General features: G+C 44.2%; 1 protein-coding gene across 1 annotated transcript; it reads left to right on the top strand.

Moving 5' to 3' along the window:
* Nucleotides 1-2,962: 2,962 nt before the first annotated feature.
* Nucleotides 2,963-4,522, top strand: LOC309684207 (potassium voltage-gated channel subfamily A member 6-like; the record flags this gene model as incomplete). Its single annotated transcript, XM_082498179.1, has 1 exon — nt 2,963-4,522. The coding sequence occupies one exon, from the start codon at nt 2,963-2,965 to the stop codon at nt 4,520-4,522; it is 1,560 nt and encodes a 519-aa protein (XP_082354305.1).
* Between the last annotated feature and the right edge of the window lie 20,490 nt (nt 4,523-25,012).

The following is a 25,012-nucleotide window of genomic DNA, read 5'->3' as shown; positions in this document are numbered from 1 at the left end:
GGAGTAGGATGGGAGCCCAGAATCAGGTGTCCTCCTATGCTGGAATCAGCAACATTTTTTCCTATGTATCTATGAAGGGGTTTTTGTGCATCTTGGAATTTGTGACCAATACAGCCTGAGGGAGGATGTGGTCATCCTAAACTCCTGAACCACAGCAACATCCCATACCTGAGCTTGGAGATGTGAACAGAGCCACCACCTCAAAGAGGAGCTTAGTGGCACCTTTAGATGGCACCTGTCTTGTGGTGTTCATTTCAGACCTAATGGCTGAGTAACTCTGCAGGGAGTGTTATGGTACTGCTAAGTGGCTGCTTCAGGGTTCACCTCTTGCCCCTCCCTGACATCTCTGGATCTCCCTTGCTGTTCTTCTCCACACAATTGTGTACCATCTCAAGATGCTGGCCCAGCAAGATCCGCACGGAGGCTGAATGGTGGCAGCTGGCATTGCCTCTTAATATAGAAGTGAGGGGTGTGGCTGCACAGGCAGTGTGGTGCAGATCAGTTTGGGAACAGGCTGTGTGCTAAAAAGAGTTTGGTTGCATATTGCAAAGGCTTATGGGTTTAATACTGACTCTGAGGTGCATCTTAAGTACACAGAAGGAAATACAGTGACTTCTTAAGGGCTTTCAGGAGCAAGCACAGGCGGTATATAGCAGCCTGGGTGCCTACTCAGAGATGGACAGTGGTAGGAGGTGAGCAGAGAGGGTAGACATGGCCGGATGGAGCTGCAGCTCGCATGGTTGCTGTCTGTAACACTGCTAGCTCAGGTAACATGAAGACCAGAGCTGTGGCAGCATGAAATGTCTGCGTGGGCTGGAAAATCGTCCTGCAAATCGTTGCGGAGCTCCACGCTGTCTCTGCTATGCTGCTTGAAGCTTTCTCGTTTAAACCCAGTACAGGATGAGCTCAATCGCAGCAGTGATTGCAATGTAGACATGCCCTGTATCCTCTTATAAACCTCAGGAGCTTTTCCATCCCTCCCAAAAGCTGGTTTTAAAGGATTTCTCAATAGTTAACCATGTGAATGAATAAATCATAATTATGATTCAAAAAATCCTGTGAATGAATAATTCATTGTAATAATTGAACAAGGAATCTCAGCAAGAAGCATTTTACTATGAAGAAGGTAAACATTGATTCATTTTTTTAAAAGAAAAGGTATATTCTCCAGCAAAGTATTTTTCAGCTGGTGGCCATAGCCTAATTATGTATAATATGAAAGAAATATATGCATCCTTGTGCGACAGCCATCTTCATATAAATGAAGAGATATGCTTCCTTTTGCAACAGCCATCTTCAATGCTGATGAGTGAGAAAGGAAAAAGGATTAAGAGACATTTAAATCATATTCACCTCCTTCCTGAGGACAGAGGCAAACACGGCAGCCACAGTCAGCTGGTCAAAATGTCCAGAGCCTGAAGTAACTGAATATTGCCAGCTAGTTCAAGACGAATTGGGAGCAGGGGTAAAGAGGGGAATGTCTTCTTGTAGATCTGTGCTGTTAAGAGATAGTGTAGGCTAAGCATATGGCTCGCAGCCAGCTAAGGCATCAGATACTATGATAATAAATGCCTGCTTAATAATATTCAGCACCGACAAAAGGGCTTTCAAGGGAAAGACAGACTTTTGTCCTGGGAAGGATGGAAGCAGCCTCACCTGTTAGCCCCATTTTTGGAGGGAGAAAGTAAACTGTCGTGAGTTTCTCTATGCTTTCAGATGCCAAACGTGTCATGGACAGAGCAAGCCACAGGTTTCTAAAGGTAAAAGAGCTGAAGTCTGATTGCCTGCAAAATGCAGTTTTGGCTCCCAGGGAGACTAAGCGTTGACTGCATGGTGGGAAACAAGAAAAACAAAAAGAGCAGGATCACCTGTTTGGTACCTGGAAGCGTATCCAAAGATACCCTTTGGATATAGAAAGAGGAGACAAGCGGTATTTACCTGTCTCTTTCCTCACTTGCATTGTTGACTGTGTGACAGGTTGTCTCCATCTGTGGATGGTCTGATGCCACTGGTCGTGCTTTCATCATGGCAATGACATAAATGGAGGTCCGCGAGCCACGGGCATGGAGCGACTGGCTCAAGGTCAACTACAGCCTGCGGCAGGGACAGGAACAACACCGGGGTCTCCCGGGTCCCACGGCTGAGCTCTGACCACTAGCAGGAGCCGGCGGTGTTTGACAGGAGGGTTTTGACTGGAGGGGCAGGGGCAGGTTTTCATGGTGGAGGGGTGGGAGAAAAGAAGGGCGGGGGCGGTGCCACCCCTTGGGCAAGCTGTTGCGAATCGCCTGGCCGGAGAGCTGCAGCCCGCAGCGGGTTCCCCTCTGGGGTACACCCCCAAAAAGCCGGACGCCCCTGGGCTGCGGCTGCTGCGCCCGCCGCGGCGGAGGGCGAGCACCAGCCTCCGCGCACGTCCACGGGTGCGTGTGTGTCTCGCCGTGTGGGAGCGCGCATCTGTCTGTGCCTGAGCGTGTCCGTGCTGGCGGTGCCTGTGCCTGCGTGCCTCTGTCCTTCGGTGTCCCTGCGTGCCTCTGCTCAGGGGTGCGCGTCCCTGCACGCGTGTGTGTGCCTGCGTGTACCCCTCTCCCTCTCGCTCTGCGTAACCGTGTGTGTGTGTGTGTGTGTGCGCGTCTGCTCGTACACCTCCCTCTCCTCCTCTCTCTGCCCCCCCCCCCCCCCGCCTCCCGTGTGTGTGTGTGTGTGCGCGGCGGGGAGGGCAGAGCCGGGCGCGCCGTGCAGCAGCGCGGTGCCCCAGCGCTGGGCAGAGCACGCCGGAGCCGGAGCCGGGGCGGCAGGAGGAGCTGCGCCGCGCCGGGAGCCCCGCGGAGCCGCCGGGCGAGCGCGGCCGCACCGCGGCGCAACAGGCGGGGCGGCGGGCGGATGGCGGCGGGCGGCGGCCGCTGAAGGCGAGGGGGCGAGGGGTTCGCGGCGGCGGGTGGCGGGTGGCGGGGGCAGAGCGGGCGGGATGCGGGCGGAGGAGCCGCTGGCGCTGGCGGCCCCGCGGGCGGGCGGCGGCGAGGCGGAGGCGGAGGCGCCGGGCGAGGAGCGGAGCGGCGGCAGCTGCTGCAGCAGCGAGCGGCTGGTGATCAACATCTCGGGGCTGCGGTTCGAGACGCAGCTGCGGACCCTCTCCATCTTCCCCGACACGCTGCTGGGCGACCCCAGCCGCCGGGTGCGCTACTTCGATCCGCTCCGCAACGAGTACTTCTTCGACCGCAACCGGCCCAGCTTCGACGCCATCCTCTACTACTACCAGTCCGGCGGGCGGCTCCGCCGGCCGGTCCATGTGCCCCTCGACATCTTCTTGGAGGAGATCCGCTTCTACCAGCTGGGCCAGGAGGCCATCGAGACCTTCCGGGAGGACGAGGGCTTCATTCAAGAGGAGGAGAAGCCCCTGCCCCAGCACCACTTCCAGCGCCAGGTCTGGCTGCTCTTTGAGTACCCCGAGAGCTCCGGGCCGGCCCGGGCCATCGCCATCGTCTCCGTACTGGTCATCCTCATCTCCATCGTCATCTTCTGCCTGGAGACCCTGCCCGAGTTTCGCCAGGAGCCCAAGGGCGCCCAGCCCGGCTTCGGGGAGGCGGCGCCTCCCGGCGACGAGGCGCTGCTGCTGCCGCCGCCGCCGCCGCCGAGCGGGACTCCGCCGCCTCTGCGCCCCGCCGCCGGCGCCGGCCCCTTCTTCACCGACCCCTTCTTCCTCATCGAGACGCTGTGCATCATCTGGTTCTCCTTTGAGCTCCTCGTCCGCTTCTTTGCCTGCCCCAGCAAGCCCGAGTTCTCCCGCAACATCATGAACATCATTGACATCGTGGCCATCATCCCCTACTTCATCACCCTGGGCACCGAGCTGGCCCAGCAGCAGCAGCAGAAGCAGCAGCCCGGGAGCAGCAGCAACAATGGAGGCCAGCAGCAGGCCATGTCCCTGGCCATCCTCAGAGTCATCCGCCTTGTCAGAGTCTTCAGGATCTTCAAGCTCTCCAGGCACTCCAAGGGGCTGCAGATCTTGGGGAAGACTCTCCAGGCCAGCATGAGGGAGCTGGGCCTTCTCATCTTCTTCCTCTTTATTGGGGTGATCCTCTTCTCCAGTGCTGTCTACTTCGCAGAGACTGATGATCCCGACTCCCTGTTCACCAGCATCCCTGATGCTTTTTGGTGGGCAGTGGTGTCCATGACCACCGTGGGCTATGGGGACATGTATCCCATGACAATTGGTGGCAAGATTGTGGGATCCTTGTGTGCCATCGCGGGTGTGCTGACCATTGCGCTCCCTGTCCCTGTCATCGTGTCCAACTTCAATTACTTCTACCACCGAGAGACTGATCATGAAGAGCAGTGCCAGTACACCCACGTCACCTGTGGCCAGCAGCAGTCACCCTTCTCTGAGCCCAAGAAGGGGGACAGTAATCAGTCTCTCAGCAAATCTGAATTCCTGGAAGCAGAAGACCTGGAGTCCATGAAATATTCCAACTTCATTCCTCCTAACAACCAGGGTTATAAGGAGAAGAAAATGCTGACAGAGGTGTGATCAGTTTTGTTATCCTGGGTCCAGACACGGAGCTGCAAGCTGCTACACAGCCGTCTTCCCACTAGCAGCTGGATCTATTCAGCATTTACATGCCAGACTGTGAATTGTGATACCGTAAACAGAATGATTGTGATAATGGGCTCTTCTGTCCTGATTTGCTGTTTCTCGTTACCGTGTGCAGCCAGAAATGTTCTTGCTTTATTCCGTGGAGTGCTAGCTGTCATCCCCCACTCCCTCGTGAATTTCTTTCTCTGTTTTTGAAGACTGCTTTAATCCAATATTTGCTCTGAAACCTAGCCTTTCTACTCCACTAGCAGAGAAGCCCTTGCCACTACTTCAAGCTGATGGATTCGGCAGGGAGTAAACAGTTAAAGGGGCTATAAACATCTGGCTCAAGCTGTGCCCTTAGTTCCTGTGCCAGCACAGTGCCCTTGGCTGTGGGATCAGTCACGCCTGCCATGCCATTGCCTTTGAATAATGGAAACGCTGTAGCCAGCATCACAGTGAGTTCTGCAGCTGTAAGGGAAAGTCAGCAAGCAGATGCCTGCCTTCTTTGCAACCCTTGGCGTGCTAAAGATCCTCTTGATTTGTGTTTCAAAAAAGGTGCATAGATCTAAAAGCTGTTCGTTATTTGTGACCATATACCGTTTACTGAAAACAGGCTTAAAGAAATCAACAGGCTTGATGAAGATTCTCTGTTTTGAGCTTATTTCAGCCTTATTTATGCCAGTGCCCTGATGTTAATTGGCTTCTACAGTACCAACTTAATCTTCATAGTGGTAAGTGCCTTCTGATGCAAGGCACATTTGAGTAAATTTGTTTGTTATCTCCGCAGTTTATCTCCACACAATAGTGTTTAATGAGATGTACTTTATGCTTCAGATATCCAGTTCTGTATTCAGGCATGTGAGAGCAATTGAATCCACTGCGGTTTTACTGAAGCATTTGTATTGCTGAGGGAAGTTTGCATGTTGGTATTTTGTTGACATGCTGAAAAAAACCCACCACAGACAGCTGCACCTATTCTGTGTGAAGATTGCACTGATTTAGCAGGTCACAGGCATAAATTGCCCCAGGGTAAGTGTGTCAACATTTGAGATTGAGATTGGCACAGTTACAGACTTCCCTAAACCATCTGCACAAACCCAACAGCATACCCCAGACCTTTCAAACGAGGGGAGAAAGAGCTAGCTTTGAAGAGATGCTTTGCTGTATTACTGATCTAACCACTTCTTTGTATTTCATGGATAGAAGGCGCAGCAACGTCTAGGTTTTGTGAGAGCAACTTATGCTAGAAATGCAAAATGCATAGCTTGGCCTGCAGTACTGGGTTTGCCAAGGGACCAGAGATTTGCACCTTGAGGTGTACATTTTGTTTCCCAGGTATTTTAATTTTTTTTAAATCAGCTCTGCCTTACACCTAACTTTAAAATGTTTCAAATGCTGCCAGTGGGCGAGAAGGGGAAATGGATGCTTTCAGATTCTATTGGCAAATTTTCCTGCAAGGAAAAATCTTTCTTGTTTTAAATCTAAGTGTATATTCTGCATTCACATGTGTGCATGTGTATGAAAGCAAAGGCAGCCATTAATGCCTTGCATCAAACTGTGTGATATGCATATTAGAATGTACTACATATTGCATGTGACACATGTAATACATAAACCAGACATAATATCATGATGCAAAATATATAGAATACATTTTATGTATATGTATATATTATACTTTTCAACTGTAAGGCTAAGAATGCTAAAGGTATATACTTTAATATAGTCAGAATTGGCTATAGAACTGGTTGTGAGATGGGATCTGTTGGCATCTTTGTTACCCTGCTTGGTTTTAGTCATCTTGAGATCTGGCTGCTTGCCTGGAGTGCTTTTATTGTGGCCTCTCCTCATCTGGGCCCTGATCATACGGTAGAAGTTGTTTGTGTAAATCCTAACTGCTGCATTTCTCCAGAGTCCCGTTGTCTTCTCAAAGGTTTTTAATGTACAGGGATCTCCCCTGGGGTCAGCGCACAACCATTATATTAAAACCTCTGTTCTCTCTCTCTCTTAAGTCAGTAGCAAAATGCCACTTGTCTCGGTTACTGCAGGTCAGTCTGGGAGACAAAAGTGCGATGTGGTGAGGGCTCTATAGCTGAGAGGAATTTGCCTGAATACATAGGTGCCTGATTCCTCTTTGGTTCATCGGGACTGAGGCAAAGGTCTGTGAAGGTCTCGGCCTAGGGAGCGATTCTGCATCCCTTGAAGCATGTAACCGGCTGGTGGGTAAGTAATCCTGGTGAATAAGTGGGACTGAAGAAGGATCAGCATGGTGGCATCTCCGTTGATTTTGTGTAAAATGTTGTCTTGGTCATTGAGTTAATTCAGTAAAAAGCTGCTGTTGTGTTCCTGGGCCACTATAATGAAATCTTTTCTGTGTGCAAGAGAGTGACTCTTCTTCAAATTTTGTGCTGCTCTAGCAGATGCACTAGAAGCTAGCAAAAGAACTTGTTATTTAAGAGGGAAGTTGCAAGGCTGCTGCTGGTTCCCAGAAGAATGTCCATGTTTGGGGTTATTTTATGCCTGAGTGTATCAGCTGATAAAAGTTTCCCCAAAGTAAGATATAAAAAACTCAGGTTGAGCACAAGTTCAGGAGGAGGCATGAGACACACTGAGCCTACGTCAGAAAATTCCCGTGCTTGTTTCTTCCCTTGGGCCTGACCCCACTGCCCCTGCCAGGCAGGAGCCCTTCCTACTCAGAACAGGTTGTTCTCCCCACCAGCATGACAGACGGCTGGGCATGGAGACTCCGGCAAAAAAAAGATGTGAGTCAAATTACTGGGTAGCATAATCCCAATGTATCTTATAGCGATGCTCTTGTCAAGAGATTTCCCGCTCTCAGGTGAAATTCAACAGTGAGTTTCTAGCTGGAGTATTGTCAGCACACAGACGTATGCACGCAGGCACATGTATACATGAAGCACTGGTGCAAAGGAACTTTGTTGCAAACAGAGAGCTTTGTGCATTTTTTTTTTTTCCTGATCCACGTTTTTCAGTTCTGAAAAGAAAGTGCAAATGGAAATGTGCAAAACGGGAGTGGTGTTTGCGCCCTGGGTTTTCTGTGTTAGAGCTAAGAGAAATACAAAAAGCCAACAGAAGCTTGGAAACTCTAACCTGGGGACTTTCATTCGGGCATGTAAATCTTTCTCTAAGCATCTCCTGAAAAGCAAGGCAGTGAAGTCCCAGAGTCATCAATAATACTACATATTATAGAAATTCGGAATTTGATGTTTTTATTAAAGAGCCTTTGGATTTTTTTCAAGTGACTGAAGTGACATAGTGGCACCTGTGCCATTGAGTTTACAAAGGACTCGTGTCACCAAATCACAGAGATGCTTTCAAGAATCTTACCTCAAGTTCTCAGCTCTTAGCACTCACTCCTGGATGTTGGAAATACAAACCTGTCTGTCTGTCTAGCTATTTCCTTCTGAAGGCAGAGCGCATCCTCGTGAAGCAAAGTAGGCACCTCCAGGGACTTGTTTCCATAACAACCTCCCAGACTGTTTCTCTCTACCCTGTGACTTTGGCTACAAGCAAAAGCACTCTTTGAATATTTTTTCGGTTCTCAGATATTAGTACCTTATCTTTACAGCTGTTTTCTTTGCTTACTGAAGACGATCTCATCACCTTATATTATGGACAACTGTCCTGTTCAACTCCAGACAGACAGTTACCAGCATTTGAATGCAAAGACGGGGAAGGATTTTATCTGTATATCCTTGCACACAGAGAGGTGGGGAGTGTATGAAGGACAATCTGAGAACTCACAGTCAAGTTGCTGAGAGGCAACTGGCCTGTGAATCCATCATCTGGGTGTGTGGTGACAAGGAATATGAGGTAAAGTGTCACATTAAAAAACCAGAAACTCCTCTTTCAACAATCTGGCTAGGAAATAGTTTTGCTGTGGGAGAGACTATTGCCCCTTCCTGAACCCTTGCTTGTTCTGTGACAATGAGTTCCACAGATAATTTTCCCACAGGATGTTGTGCACCAAAGCAGGGCAGGGCAGAAATCATCTTGTTGGAGGTGGGGATGGAAAGAAAGGAAGAATTTTACTGAGGACACCTTTTTCTATCCGCAACTCATCAACCACATAAAAGATTGTAAGCATGAAAGCCACAAAGAGCTGTTCTGTGATATTTCAAAGTCTACATTACTGGTGGATTCCTGTACTTGCCTCCAAGATGAAATGCCTGTTCTCCCATTTGGAAAATGTTGCTATTTGGGATTTTTGAGCAACTTTCTGTTTTGGCCCTGTTCCTTTTGATGTAGCTTTCATGGATAAAAATTCACTGCTAGAGCAGCTGTGGAGGTGAAGGTGCCTGGACTTTATGTTTTCTCCTAGGCTCTCTCATTCAGTGTACAGAGATCCCTATGGAGATAAAGAAAAATGAGTATAAAGGAAATTCAGGGCAGCAAGAGACAGTGTAAGGACTGAAGTGTCTTCCATACTGTGATGGAAAGAACAGCATCAACCCTAAAAGCAAAGGAACAAACAGCTCCAGCATCTGCTGCTACAGCAGAAGGAGGTAAGGTTTCTTTTTCATCTGTGAAATTAACGACTAAGGGTTTCTTGCAATTAATGAGGAAGGATTTCCTAATTAAGATTTGCAGCCTAAAGGGAGAATCTGGTTCTAGGTGAAGAAAGAAAGATAATTATAAACTACAAAAATATAGTATGAGCCAGATCCTCACCATCTGCTGATTCAAGTTGGCAAATCTCCATTTAGTACAACTACCTTGGTTTACATTGGGCTGCAACTTCAGTCTTCTGCACCAAGTCAAAACATATGTACTATTAGTTAAAATGCTTATTTTTGTTTGTTCTTTTCTTGAGGTCCTGTTTACATCAGGGAAAGATCTGCAGATTACACCAGGAGTTAACCACAGCTTTCCCAAAAGCTCTCATCTGACTTGAGGCCAAGTAAGTCTACCGAACTCAGCAAAGTTAAGCTTCTCTTTATTTTTTTTTTTCTCTACGGTGGAAATGTGCAGACAAATTCATAGAGGAGTTTAAACGAGATTCTGCCCTCAGCTGCAGCCCTGTAAGCACAAGATAGCTCTATTTACATTACTGTAACCGAAAGCACAGTCTGAGCTCTTCATCTTTGCTCTTTGGAGCTCGCACACTAGACAAATCCTATTCTGAAGGCATTTGTAGCCATATTATCAGCAGGCTCACAGTCGAATCCCTGACTTGCAGTCATCTGCTTTACACATAAAGTTAAGGAGGGGACCAGGTGCTTGCAGGATGGAAAGACTTAATCCTCTGATAAAATGAACAATTGCCAGTGAATGCTGAGTGTCCTTAGCTGCCACCAAAGACAGTTGGTAATGAAATTTGCTGTTAATTACAAGAAAGAGCTCTTCTTGTGCTGGGTCAGGTGCTAAATAAGGCAAGACCCTAGTCAGGGAGATAAACCCAGAAGAATGTTTTGGGGGCAAAGCAGACAGGGACTGCAGTAACCTTGATTTCCAGTGTAGCTTGTGTTGGTAGTACATGTCAATTCTATATGCCTTGCCTCACTGGCAGGGTGTACACTTGCTCCAGGGAAGCCTGTCTGGAGCTTGTTGTTGGCTGGCACAAGAGCTTGAATATTATAGCATAGTTTTACACTTTGGGAAACATAGCTGTGATCAGTGTGGGTTTTAGGTTCCTGAAGCATAAACATTCATTGATAAACATTCACTGCAGGAAGTATCCGTATTGTCTGTAGTGCAAATTAAGAGGGGCTGAAGCAATAGATTGAACTTCCCTGTGTATGACATTTTCTTAATGAAAGAAAGGAAAGGATTTACAGGAGGGAGAGTGCTCATCAGCTTCCATGGTCACCCTAAAATACTGAAGCCCTGTTGCATATTTGTTAGAGACAAGACTCATGGGAGACCTCTGTCCTCATACAAAATAGCATTGAAAGTTCAGTAAGTCCTTCTTTGGCTTCACTTTCACTAAATGGATATAAAGATATTTATTCAGTGGTGTAAAGTTCTGGAAGACCATTAGTCAAAAAGTGCTATAAATCACAAATGTACCAATTTACCAAATTTACCAATTAAATTACCAAATTTAATTTGTATTGTAGACCTTGTTTGTTTAAAGAAAACTGGGGTCTCAATTCTGCTCTCTACCTGAGGTTAGATAAATGTATCCTTAAGGATATGAGTGGTGTGACTCCTAATTTAGGCAACTGTGAGAGAAGAATCAGGCCCAAAGAAGAGGGCTGTAAATGCGGATGTCTAAAATAGATCTCTCTAGGTGTTGAAGATAGATATTGGTCCATTCACCTAAAAGGTTGTATACAATTTTACACCAATAGAAGATTTAGCTTTTAGAGTACAATTGGTTTATTCTCTTACATTCTCTGGAGAGAAATTAAATGGTATTTTACAAGAAAACTGGAACATTACCGTCTCCTCTTGCTGCTTGTTGATGCATCTGTTGTTTTCAATTAGCTTGATGGCATCCATTTTCAGGAAGCAGATGCTGCCCTCTTTTACACTGGTGCAATTCTGGAATAACTCCACTGACGTCAGTGAAGTGACTCCAAATTTATCCCCGGTGAAAGCAGAATTGGACCAGTCCTTTTGTTTGCTTATCTGCTACGGTGCTCTCTGGAAGGTGCACCATTACCATAAGGGGAAGGCGAGTGCCTGTCTGCTGTGCCATGCTCAGCTCTTTTGTGTCCTTGACATCACACCCACGTGCCTGGCTGGAGCAGAAGTCAGGCTGGTGTGGGGTATGCGTGGTCACCAGATTCCCCATGTTGAACAGAGCAGTTGCTGGTCCTAGATTTTTGACCGCTTTCCCATTCCAATTTCCATCAGCTTCCTCTTGTTTGGATGTGTTTTCCAAGGAGACAGGGCTTTTTAAGCTAAAGAAATGTTATTGCAAGTCTTAAGTAATATAATAACAGAAGGGTAGCAGAGGTAGACATGGAGACAAACTCTACTCCTCCTACACTTTTTTGCTTTTATTGCTATATGAAAATTGTTGCACTCCTGGCAGGTTGGCTATACATCTGCTGGCTTCACAGTCTCCGTTTTCAGGGAATACTAAGTTTAAGCAAATTGGACCACTTCTTTCCTACTCTAACTCTGCTGATCTCAGTCATGCCTTCCCTGAAATTGGACAAAAAGCTTCATATAAACACCGTTAGCATGCTGCATGGAAATATACCACTTGAGATGGGGCAGATGAGGGTGAATAGAAGAAATAGAGTCAGTAAAGAACACAGTAAATAAGCAGCGTGAGACAGGAGGGAGGTTCTTAAATGAGTTCCTCAAGGATTAGTCCTGGGTTGTTTAAAATATTACCAGAAGAGATGAGACTAGAAATTTAGCAATGAACAACCTAAGTATCATCATCAAGACTGTGGATTAGGACACAGAACTAGATGACTGAATAATTGACTTAAAGAAATGGAAAGATATTAAATAGTACAGAAATTAAAGCTGTGATAGGGATTTTGGTGGCAAGCTTATCAGTTGGGGAAGACAGACAAAAAGTAAGATTGGGGGTGGTAAGATCAGCCAGAGTACCAGTGTCACTTACTGAGCCACCAGAGTAATGCAGCCATAAAAATTGCAGGTGCAAGTCTTTGAAAGTCTCAGAAGAAGCATGTTCAGTACCACCTGGGAAACATTAATTGTGTAAGGCCTCATCTGGAATGCTGTGTGCATTTTTGGTGACCTAAATTTAGTCAGGAAGGATGCATGGAAGAATAGCAAGAATGATCAGGTGAATGGAAACTGCTTTGCAAGGGAAAGCTATAAGACCCTGATTTTTCTAGGCCAGCAAAAGATTAACAAGACCTATAGTTACAAAAAGACTGGGGGTAGAGTAGCCAAAAGAGGTACGAGCTATTTAAGCTAAAAGGCAATGTTGGTGTTTGAACAATAGAGCATAATCTGGCTAAGAATAAATTTACCCTGGAAAGAAGGTGGTGATTTCTAATATAACAGACAAAGAAGGAGAAATGAAAGCTCATTCCGGGCTGAATAGGAGAAGTGAAGGCAAAAAACATTTTTTTTTTTTCAGAATGACTTTGTTAAATTTAAGAAAGGAATAATATGGAAGTAGTTATGTACAATGGAAATAGCCTAAGTTCAGTGACTTTGTCTACTAGAATCCTCTCCTACACCTAGGATGTATTTGAGATGCCAAATAGATGAGAAATTGTAAGATCTCATGTCCTCCAGCTCATTTGCCATACTTCACCCATGTTTTTTCCTCTGTGGGATTGAGGGAAGAGAATGAAGTCCTAGGAGTGGGGTAAGATGGGGCTGGGGATACCAGATCCCTCTGGGAGCTAGTCTGGAGACAGAGGGGACATTCATGCCCTTTAAAAAAACACTACTTCTTGACTGCTCTTTTCCTCAACCTGGAACCTCTGCTGACCTTGTCTGGTCCTTTTTCCCCTCTCCAGAGCTCTCCAGCTCTGTGGTAACTTTCCTGCTTCCTGGGGACTCTGGTAATTCCTCACTACTGTGAGCTCCCAGGAATCATTGGAATTGCACCTAATTCTGAGAAAAGCTCTGAGCCAGCTCTGCTGCAGCTCAGCCAGGTTTTCTGATTTGGATGCAGAAATGAACAGCGATGCACGATCTTCGACAACTTTTATTGAATGGAAGGTCAGAGCAGGTAATAACAACAGCCAGTCTGGCCTGAAGAGGTTAGCAGAATATTTTCCTATTCCAGGCGCTGTCCTGCTGAAGACAGAATAAAGCTTCACGTTTCCTGTCTTGTCTCTTTCAGTTCATTTCCTCCTGTGGAAAAGTCACAAAATATCCCTTTAAGCTCCGCAGATAGAATAGACATTGACCAAGGTGGGAGCTTCACCCATCCATCCAGCTCAGTGGCAGAAAAGCACCAAGAATACGTCCTTACACTTTGTCCTTGAGCCTTCTAGCTTGTTGCTGCTCTTTGTTCACTTCTGTGAGGAAACCATCATCTTGTGATTTGTACCTGTATTTTGGCTAGCTAGTTCTGCTCTTTAATTTTGAACTAGCTCTACTTTTTAGCCTTTAAGGAGAAAGAAAGAAAAAGCAAAGCAAAGGAAATTTTATGAATAACCATGCACATTATGAAAGTATGTGACTATGGACACCACTTGAGCTTTATCAATGAAATTAGCAGGATGGTGCACACAAATCCACTTGTCCATAAGTTGTCTTAAGGGCTTGTCCCAAGTGCTTGACATAATTTCTTGAGTTATGGCAGTAAGCCAAATTAGAAAGAGATGATAACAAATGTAGAAGGAAACAACGAGTTTCATTTGAGCCATGAACACAGTGTTGCATCTGTTTCTGAGCTCAGTTTGCTTTGAAATTGATGGAAGAAACTACTGTCAGCATGTGTTTATGCGCTTCTTAATTTACCATTGTTATATCATATGCACTGCTATTGTGTACTGAGCATTGGTCTTGAGGCGTGTAACGTATTAATGGTGAAGATCCTACTGCAGCAGTCACCTCACAAACACAGAGCAAAAAGCTGGTCAAACGGTTAAAATTGTATATACTTCTTTAGAGCTTGAAGAACTTTCCAATGGTGAGAGAGCATTATTATATTTTGATTTTATAGTAGGAACAGAGTAAGGCACAGTTAGCTGTGGAGAGTGGTGGGAAAGCAAGAGTCTAAATGAGCAGAACCCACGACTGTTTTAGTGCTGCAGAATAAATCTTCATATTCTTGGCCCTGGCAACCATGTCTTTTAGCAAGGAAGTGTTGACTTTGACAGGGAGTACAGTTAAAGAGCACAGGAGCAAATCCTACAAGTAAATTATATTGATTTATGAGGGTATGTAAGAAGCATGGGAGATGCATTTATTGTGAGTCTTCAAGCCAGTCTGATAAATAGTATTTATGCATATTCTTTTTTTTTGGCATTGCATTGCAAAATAAACAGCTCAAGAACACTCTATCCAGTGTGTGAAACACTAATGTGCTCTTAAATTGTGACCAAGTTCTGACCCTACTTGCCCTTTCCATGCTTCAGTTTTAAACCTTCCTCGGTCAAGACCTGCATTCTCATAATGGGTTTTATATTTTTAAGAGCAGTGCTCTCATTAAACAGTAAGGAGCTCTATGCACACGCTCCCTTGTCAGTGATGGAGGAACAGTCCTGCTTTGTGTTTTAATCCCACTTCATCATCAGTACATAAAATAGAAAGGTATAGAGTAGATATTTACCTGTTGGTCTGGTTTGGATTCAGATGGCCACACTTAGAACATCTACTTTATCACTGTAATTTTTCTTTAGACACATACCACAAATATGTTGTGTATTTCTCAAGCTCTGAATTATGCTCATATTTTAATGTATCAGAAATGGTACTGTCAGCTACATTTCTTTTAGTACTGTATACTATGGGCTCGCATGCTTACAAAATAATACGCACAAAGCAATTGGTCTTTGTAGTCTGTTCTTGGAGATGGCACAGTGACTTTCAGAAACATTTTGGGGGGTATTCACTATTGCTTATCCATTAGCCTGTTATTTGATGATCTAGTACAGTTTTCTACAGTGGACTGCAAACATTTCTATAGGACGTTTCCATCCAAAGATGCCTCTTCCTCATAATCAGCAATATTTGTGAGAGGATTTTCCTTTTGGCTCATTTTGGTATTCGTTAGAAAATGCATGTTTGGAAAATTTTGTAATGTGCATGATAATTTTCTTAATGTTCTTAATGTTTTTGCTTTTTAATTTTTTTTTAAGGAAATATATGTAAACAAGGTAAAATACAAAATTTTGCATTTATGTCTTTTTTTACTGTATCTGTAATGAAAAATATAACATGGATTTAGGTTTGTTTTGTTTTGTTTTGTTTTGTTTGTTTGTTCGTTTTTAAAGGAAGGGTATTGTCCTTGGTTTAGGAGAGGATTTTTGAATTTTTAAAAAACCTTTTTCCAAGCAATATACTGGTAGCCATTCATTGTTCCTGATTACTGGCAGTGTGGCTCCGGTGTCAACTCCAATACTTCCTTGAATTCAGTTAGGTGGTGTTCAGATGCTCCAAAAGAGATGAAATGACAGACCAAATGGTATGGATACTACAGCATGTATTAGTAGCGACAGATGGGATGTTCCAGTGCTTTGGTTATTGCTGAGGCAAGCCAGTTGTTCTTTTCTGCAACTAGAAAACTTGCACAGGTAAAAAAGTTGTTTAATGAGTCCAGACTGCTTTTACAATGCATTCTGACTTACAAGAACATGTAATTACAAATTCTGAACTCCCCCTGTTTCCACTCAGCAGGTAATCTTTTAGGATCTTTTTACTCATAGATTAAGTAATAGGAGAAAAACAAACAAGCAAACAAAACCCTCAGAAAGTGATTACTGATAATTTTATGGGTGTATTGGGAGGAAGAATGGAAGTAGAAGGTGCTATCAGCAGTGTGCTGTAGCTCACCTCCTTACTTATGTTTTTTCGTTGGCTTTTTACATAAAACTGCGCAGATTTGTGAACTGCCATTAACACTTAGCTAAGTGGATTTCGGAGAAGATGAGTAGTGAGCTCTTCTTTGCATAGTAACCATTAATCAACATTTCCATAGAAGATGTGTGAATACATATTGATCAAGCCAGCTGCAGCTGTGCTATAGTGGTGATGGGTTTTGGATACCGATGCAGCTTTCCTCTCCATCCTCCATCCCCCAATCATGTAACCTACGTAGCAGAAAAAAAAACACCCACTGGTACTTCTGGCCCTGGCATTTCTGCTTGTTAGTACGTTGCATCAAAAGGTTGTGTAAGGTTTTTCATTAGTTAAGAGATCACTTAATAAGGAAGGTCTTGTAATTAAATATTGGACTTGGAGTCAAGGGGACAGTCCCCAGTACTGCCACATGGCCTTTGGATGTCCCACATCTCTCAGTGCCTCGGCAATAAAATGGGACAGTATTATGCCATTTAGTTTCTCATTTTCCCTAAACCATTTAGACAGGGAGATCTTTGTGAGTATGCCTCATCTCTTACCTCCTATCTATATAATGTCAGGCACAGTTTGGGACACCTACTCCCTAAGGACACTGTGTTGTATTTCTATCATAACAGTAGTAACTAACATATGGATAGTGAGGATCAAACAAACACAGAAAAACATTTGTCCCTGTGCATGAGACTCATGGAATATCCAAATGCTAACAAGTCCTGCTGTTACCTAGCTCTGTGTTGGCTTTGGGCCAATGCTTTGGCCATGCTGATCTGATTTCTGTTTTTCAGGCACAGACACAAAATATTCAGTGCAACCCCCTTATTCGTGACTCTCTGTTCCCTTGCAGGCTGCCTTATAATTAAAGGCGTGCAAAATATTTCTGTATCTGACAAAGACCAGAGCTGACTTACTGCAAGGTAAATTGAAAGCCAGTTGAATGCGCCATGGAGATAAGAGGCTGACATCAACTTTTCACAGCTAGTCCAAAAGAAGTAAATTTATGCAGGTTTTTCTGTTTTCACCCCTAGAGTTGTTATCAGGGACCAAGGTATTAAAGCAGCAGAAGAAAATATGCTGGAGATGATAGGAGGACTTCACCATCTCTCTCACAGATTTGTATTAGTTCTCCAAGTGCGAAGGTGATTTGGATGCTAGCAGATCACTGGTACTGAGCAGTCAAATCTGCACTTTGAATCTGGCAAGATCATTTTTTTAACAGATTTTCACTGGCATTGTTAAGAACTAATCCTCCTAAATGCTTTGCTAGTTTTTGTTCCTTTATGGTCTTTCAGAGGAATATGAGGATACATAGAATAGCAATTATGGCTCCTCATGGTTTATATTTAGTCATATATTGGTGATTCAGAAGCAAGCATATGTGAAAAGGCCCAGATGAATCCTCTTGCGAATTCCTTCTTGTCTTATAGCGTATTGAGGTGCCTGAGTCACTTGCATTTTTGGAGAGGGCCCATTGTCCCATCTTTGTGCCCACCATGATGCATGAAGAGTTTTCTTGATGGCCGAAATATTTTAACACCCCTACTGATGCAGAGAATTGGTTTCAGGCAAGTGGAGCCAAATTCTCAGCTGGTATTCATACATCAGCACGTTTTGCTTCTGATGCCAACTAGGCAGGGTGGTACAGGGTGTTTTAGAAGTCTTTAGTTTCTCAGCTGGTCAATTTTACATATGGTTAGGAAATGAGATCTGTTATCTTGAAAATTCAATGTCTTGAAGCATAACTAAAGTTCCCGTTTGAATGTTTTTGTGTTTTGACTTGTCAGATCTGCCACAGCACCATACCAATCTGTGGACAGACTGATGCTCATATGGACATTCTGGTCTGATTCTGGTATGGATCTGACATTTCATTTTTCCTGTGCCTCAATTTTCACAACTGTAGTAGGGGAATAAAGTCTTTCTCTCCTCAGCATGCAGTTGGGTGTTTATCAGTGATAGGGATCTATAGGAACAATCAATGTATTCATTGGTAAACTCATTTTTCTCCAGATAATGCAAATGACCCTTTTTCCTACAGGGCATCAGCAGATGGTGCGAGGCAGGGCTGGGAAGTTGACAGGTTTGCAGCTGGGGCAGCTGGTTACTGTGGGACCTTCAGTCAACTTCTCTGTAAGCCATCTTCTGATTTCACATGGTTGTAACTTCCATAAAGGACATAATCATTTTCACAGCTGGAAACGGGATAAATGGGATGTTGACCCTCTTTACTTGCTTCAGTGACATTGCCTCTGGTAGTATTTCCCTCTTTCTGTGCTTTCCATCCATAATTCTAAACCTGACTGCTGGATCTTCAGGCAACTATAGTGGGAGTATAAATACCTAACTAATCAGCCAGGCACTCAGAAGATACTATAAATCTCACTCCCAGAAGTTTGGTAGAAGATAGCATTAAAAAGCCCCAACTTGTTAAAGCCTAAACATACCATGGCCATTGGGATATTTTTCCCGGTGATTTTAGTGAAACTGAGTTGGACCAATAGCAAGCATATTTGAAAAACCTGCCTCTTGCTCTAAGCTGGATTAGTACTTGACAGTGAAAGAGCAACAGGAGCAAAGGATCCTTTGAACCTATCACCCACTTCTTAGGGACTGGTGAGCTGTAAATGATCTTGCTGCTTGTGTTTACCTTGCTGTTTTTGATCACACTCCTTCTCTCCAGCTGATTGTTGTTCTGGTGATCCCTTGAGTGTATGACCTGCACCATGCCACCTGCATTCACACCTCCATGTGTGGAGCCCACCAAAGTAATGCTTTCCCTCACGGTGCTTTCTTTTAACTCCATGACTTCGACAAAGCATGGCAACTTTTCTATAAATGGATGCAATTGCTTTCAGTTTATTAAAGTTTTACCATGCGAACCTGATATGTCTCAGCCGCGAAGGCAAAATTAAATATTGCTGCGCGTGTGGGGCCAGAGTTACACCTTGGGGAGGAACAGAGAGAGAGAGAGAGGGAAAGGAGAGCTGAGCCAGAGGGAACATGGAGACCTTGGGGAGGAGGGGAAGGGTAAGGAGTGGATATTACCACTGCCACAACCATGGCAGCAGTTTCCTTGTCCCCAAGCCCCTTGCACGCTTCTCACCAGCAGCCACAATCAGAAGCCCTGGCTTCCCAGGGCTCAGGTATAAGCAGAGCAGAGGGCAGGACCATGGCTGTTTTGCTGTCCCCAGCAGCCTGTTGACCTTAGCAACTGTTGTCTTTGCCTCTGCTGTAGACCCAGCTCTAATATTTTGTTGTGATTTTTTGTGCTGGTTCCTTCGGTATATCCATACTGCAAAAAAGCATTTAAAGCAGCAGTGAAGATAAAACAGATAAGGCTTTAACAAGGGCTAGCAACTGAAGTTAAAGCTGTTAAGGAAGGTTAGATTCAAGTTTAGTAAAACTCAAGTTACTTCATCTTCTCCACAGCTTTAAGCTGAAATAGTTGACCTTGGTGATCCCTTTCAAAAATTTTAATAAGGACAAGGATATCTTGTTGAATTTTAATTTAAAGTTGTTGACTTTGCGGTTCTCCCAGAATATTTTTCCGGAAGGGATGCTTTGTGATTCTAGGGAAAAATCCAAACCCTGTGTCATGGGATCCTCAAACACTGATAAGAAGGCTTTGAAATCTGATGCGCAGTGCAAATTTTAATGTATGTGGTTTTGCTCCATCTTTGACCCATAAATGGGAGAGGATCATGAAACTGTGTGGATGCTGTATCAGTTGAGCTGGAGCTTATGTACCAAGTGTCTCCATGCATGTGCATGTAAAGGCTTAAGCCCCCTTGCAGTCCATGCTGGATAGCCGTGGGCTACACAAATTCCATGCTTTTGCAAAGATCTTAAGTAGAATGCAAATGATGTGGTAATTAGCAAGACTGTTAACTGAATTTAGTTTTGTACAGTACTTTAAGCATATAAAGTGTGTTGTAAGCAATAGCTGCTATTAATTAATTTCAGGCTTACCAAATAGAATTTCTCGGCAGCAAAAAGAAGCAGTTGTTCTGGAGGTTGCTGTGTAGGTACGAGACTAACCCTTTTTGGGGTTAAGCTTACTGTTGTTTATTCAAGCAAAATGCCCACAGAAAGCAGATGGTGATCTTTCTGAGCAAAGATACAGAGGATCAGCTGGTGTGCTGGCATGGGAGAATCTGTAGAATTATGCTGAATTCTGGAAAGCCTAAAAATTCGAAATAAAAACCTGTTTGGGGAAAAAGTCTGCCTTATACTGACTGTTGCTATCAGGAAACGCCACCAAAAGCCAGTGACGAGTCTGTGGGGTAGCACAGTGCCATCCTGTGGGCCAGGGAGGTATTTGACCAGGCAACACTTGGATGTGCGACCTGCACGGCGATGGAGTGTTGGCAGCTTGTGGCAGAGGTGAGTTTGGCCACGAAGGCTCCATTTGCATGAGGAGACTTGCCTGCCTCGGCGTTTAAAGTATTTAAGCAGTTTCCTTGTCTGCTGGAGAGCTGTGCTGAGGTGTGCCATGAACCCTCCACAACGTTCATGAAGGTCTACACCCTGGCTATGCAGAAGCAGGAGTCGCAGGGCACAAACCTCCTGATGACAGAGATGCAGCTTTTTTCTTTTTGTTAAGCTGAGTATGGACTGGCTCTTTCAAGACATGAGGGAGAGGGCAGCTTCTTTTTGAGCAGTGAGCGGGACCCGCACTGCTAGGAGAGCCCCCTGGCCACCAGGCAACAGAGGAGGCTGGTTTAGGGGTGCAGCAGGGTGTTCTTGCTGCTGAAGCTTCATGGGACATAGGATTAACGATGCAGAAGAGGAAGTATGGCTCCAGAGCACTCCTTGGATCAGGGAATGAGACCTCCTGCTCTTTGCTCCTTTCTTCTTTCCTGGGTGAGAGTTTTTCCACCATCAACCTGGCGTGTCTGCCTTTGTTTTGTCATTCTGCCAATGGATCTTGAAATCGTAACACTTTGCAAAGACCATATTAACAGGCAGCTCTGGGAGCACCTGGTGGCCAAATTGCTAATGCCTGGAGCTTTGGAGCTCTCTTTGGAGGCACCTGCAGTAGAGGAGGGCACAGAAACAAGGTGTCTGGTATCCTGGATGAGTCACCTCATCCCCGAGCTGTTTTATAAAAGGAAGCCGCTAACCTTCAGTGGCTCTTCCCCGTCTGGTGTGATGGGAGAGAAAGTAGCAGTTTTGTTTCTAGATGCCTGTACAAGACCTGCATTCTGCTTTCTGAAATTCAGTCCCTTTGGAGTGTCAAACTGAGCATCCAACATCACTGGCCACTTTGGAAATTCCTTGGTTAGTCTTGTACTTTATATTAATATAGTATTAAAAAGTAGGCAAGCAATAACTGAATAATGAGTAAGTCACAGGCTGACAAGGAGAACTTTGGTATTTAATTTATCTTATGCTTCCACAGTTGCCTTACTTCATGTCAATTCCTTTTAGATACTTTGCTACTTTTACATTTATAGAATTGTAGGCATACAAAAATCCTCTTCAGTCCCTCTGCATTCTTCTGGCCCAGTCAAAATCTTTCCTATCACTTTCTCTGTGTGAGTGATAGTAATCATTATTTAAATGGTGCTTTCAAACACTATTATAGACTTTGATCTGGCCCCTGGTTTCCTATCAGTCCTTCACTGCTGTATTATACTAGCTTAATCCCTTGCTTATTTGAAAGATTTAAAACAACAGTTTTGCTGTCCTGTGGCCATTCTCTTTGGGATTTTCACAATATTTTCAACGTTGAATGGTTATGTCATGTTGTCGTGGTTTAGGCCAAAATCCACTACTGGGGACCTGAGGGACCCCAGACGGGACCAACAGATGCTCCCCTCTACCCTTCTTCAAAGAGAGAGGCAGTGAAGGAAAAAGAGACTTATGAGTTTAGAAGGAACTAAACTACTTTAATGAAATATTAATAATAAAATAAAAAGAAATAATGAAAAATATATACAAAACCGTATCAAGCTCCTGAGATGACAATCACGTCACCGGCTGGCACTGGGGCAGTCCCAGGCTGGACTCAGTGATGGACGGGAACTGGATTCCAGATCTGCATTTAGGATCGGGATCACAGGCAGATGAACAGAGTCCTCCTCAGACATCGGCCATTGAAGGAAGAGAGCTGACCCTTTGATCCCTCAGCTTTTATACTGAGCATGAGGCAGATTGGATGGAATAACCTGTTGGTCAGTTTTGGGTCACCTGTCCTGTCCGCTCCTCCCCGCAGGTGGGACCCCACTATGCTTTTCCGCTTCCGACCCTCCAACGGGGCAAATAACAGAGTTGGTTGGCCCTGGCTGTTATAGCAATAAGTGTAAGCAGGAGCCTCTCTGCATACCGTGCCTGGGCATCAGCTATAAACACAGGTCTTATCACTCTGAGAGAGTGAACACTGCCTGCACAATATGCAGTTAATTTCAGTTGTTAGAAGAGGCCCAGCTGAGAAGCAAAGTTACTGAACAAAATTAGTTCTGTTTTACCTCAAACCAGACCCATGTCTCTCTATTTACTGGGATCATTTCTATTGCTACTGATGTTATGTTCTGCATAATCCTCCCTCGGACAGGCAGATGACATGACATAACCTTAACTGCAATACTTCCAGTGCAAGACGAGTCTTGTTTTCTGCTGAAGACCCTTACTAAATAAATTCACAAATGATGAAGGAGCATGGATTTTCTCCCCGTAGATCAGCGAAGCAAGCTATGAGGAAGTATATTTTACAATTGCTAAGTATTTGTTGGATTATTAATGTACATGATGGAAAAAAGGAGGCCCTAGATATCAAATATTGAATATGTAGACCCTCATCCTCTACTCTTTTCCAGTGGAACATCTCTACAGCCTTTGGGGAGGATCCACATCGGGTACATCAGTATAAAACTAAGAGTAGAATCAGACCAACAAACCCCAATGTGATTATTCACTGTGCAGGAAAATACAGAAATTTGTCATGGGTTCAATTAATGCAGCTGTTGCAGACATCTGTCTCTGCCTGTGAATTGTTTGATGTGGTCTCTGTCTTATGAAACTCCAAGCAATCACTAGCATCTAGATATTGTTGCTGTGAATTTTTGGAAAACTATGAGCTAGACTTTGTATCTCTGCTGGCTTGTACACGCTCTGTGATCCCTGAATTGAAAACTTCCCTCTCCAATATATAAATCTGCAGGAGAAAGCTTACATGAAAGAAAATTCTGTGAAGGAATTTTGCTTTGAAGATCAGCACAGATTTAGCCTGCAAATCAGAGATTTCTCACAGTTTTGGTGAACTCAAAGCAAGTGCGGCATACGTTTTGTTGGTAGAGCTGGCTTTGTGAAGGGCAAATGCATTTTATGAATTCTCACTTGTAATATTTGACTTATCTATATATATCTATAGTCATTGCCTATACATGTAGCTTCTGTGTGAGTGTGAATATAAATTTATGTTTATGTTCATATATGTTTATGTCCATATACATATTTATATATTTTATGTACCACTGCCATTTTCTCCATTCTGAATCTAAATAGAGCTCTTGACAAATCTTGTTCACTTTGTAGGCTTCTCCTGTCTCTAATGTTTCTCCCACTCCTTTCTTTCTCCTCCTGTGGGCTTTGGCAATGTTGCAACCAACCTTCTGGCCCAGAACCTTCTCACTGGTACACTCTTTTTATAGCCTGGTCTTGCTCTTCTTTTTCTGGCTACTTGAGTCACTGTCGAGCAGTAGCAGGAGGTGTGGGAGCATGAGAACTAGAAAGTGGAGGGTCTTCATAGTGGAATAAGCTGCTTTTACACTCCTGTACTGAGTGGGAAATGGAATTGTCTTGGTGGAAAACACAGTGTAAAAATATAAATTATGTAAATTCCTTGCAATGCAAGGCTTGAGCTACTCATAGCATTTAAGCTTAACTTCTTTACGCTCATGACTAGCCCTGTCAACTACTCAAGCAGTTAAATTAAGTTTGGACCTCAGAGTTTTGTTTGCTTGGAAGTCAGTCCAAAAATGATTAATTTAATATCACATCCTAACTATGTATCATAGTGACACGTAAGCCATCCTTTGTAAAGAAAAATGCAACAGGTAACCTTTAGGGGTATGTGAGGCTTTGCATTGTTGACATGCAGAGGGAAAAGAAATGTAAGTATTGCTTGCATTATGAGAAACTGTTATGTGACTTTTCAGATTGTAACAGACTTTGACCACTTTAGGATGGCCCGAGTGCCACATTTATTCCAGTCACTTCTATCTTCCCTTTCTCTCTCTTTTGTTGGGAAGGACTGCAGATATTTTTAATAACTTATGATAGCCCTTTAGGTTTCATATGTCACTAGCACAGATGGACCTAGGTGGAGCTAGAATGGACTACATCAAAGTATGACAATGGAGAAGTCTCTGAATGAAGAAAAGTCCTTGCAGGTGCCACACATTTTCTCTTAGTCGCCTCCATAAATAGTTTGAGATCTGACTGAAGGAAAAAAAAAATCCCTCTTGCTCTCACAGACTTTCCTGGACCTGGCATGGAGGAAGAGGGTTATAAGCCAAATTGTTACTATAGATCTGTCTTAAAAGGGCTTAAAATTAGACACCAAGTAAATGGCTACGGGAATTAACGAAGTCCCAGTTACAGTAAAGGTCAGATCTTGGGACTCTGTCCTTGGAGCAGCACAGCACTGCAATGCATCCTACCAAACTTTGCAACCTTCTAATACACATATTTCATCTCATGCACGAAGAGATGTGTGTAATTCCCAGCAGCTGTAAGGAAAAATCTCCCATAAATCAAATCCCACTAAGCATCAAGACAATCAAAGAAATGTAGCACTTTCCATTGTAGCCAGTTGCAGTTATATTGGCAAGATATCTCAAATTCAGTCCCTTCCAACATTCTTATTAAGAAACGAACCCTTAAAGTGACATGTCTGAACTGTGATCTATGCGAAATAACACATTTGTCTTGGGCATTTTTTTAACACGTAACACCTTTTTTTTTTTTTCTTGCTAGGCTGGATCCTGGATGCTGCAATGCTGT

Source organism: Vanellus vanellus, assembly GCF_965231255.1.
Source record: "Vanellus vanellus genome assembly, chromosome: 1".
NCBI classification, from domain to species: Eukaryota; Metazoa; Chordata; class Aves; order Charadriiformes; family Charadriidae; genus Vanellus; species Vanellus vanellus.
The sequence above is the reverse complement of the archived record's forward strand: the minus strand, read 5'-3'. Positions and strand labels throughout refer to the sequence as shown.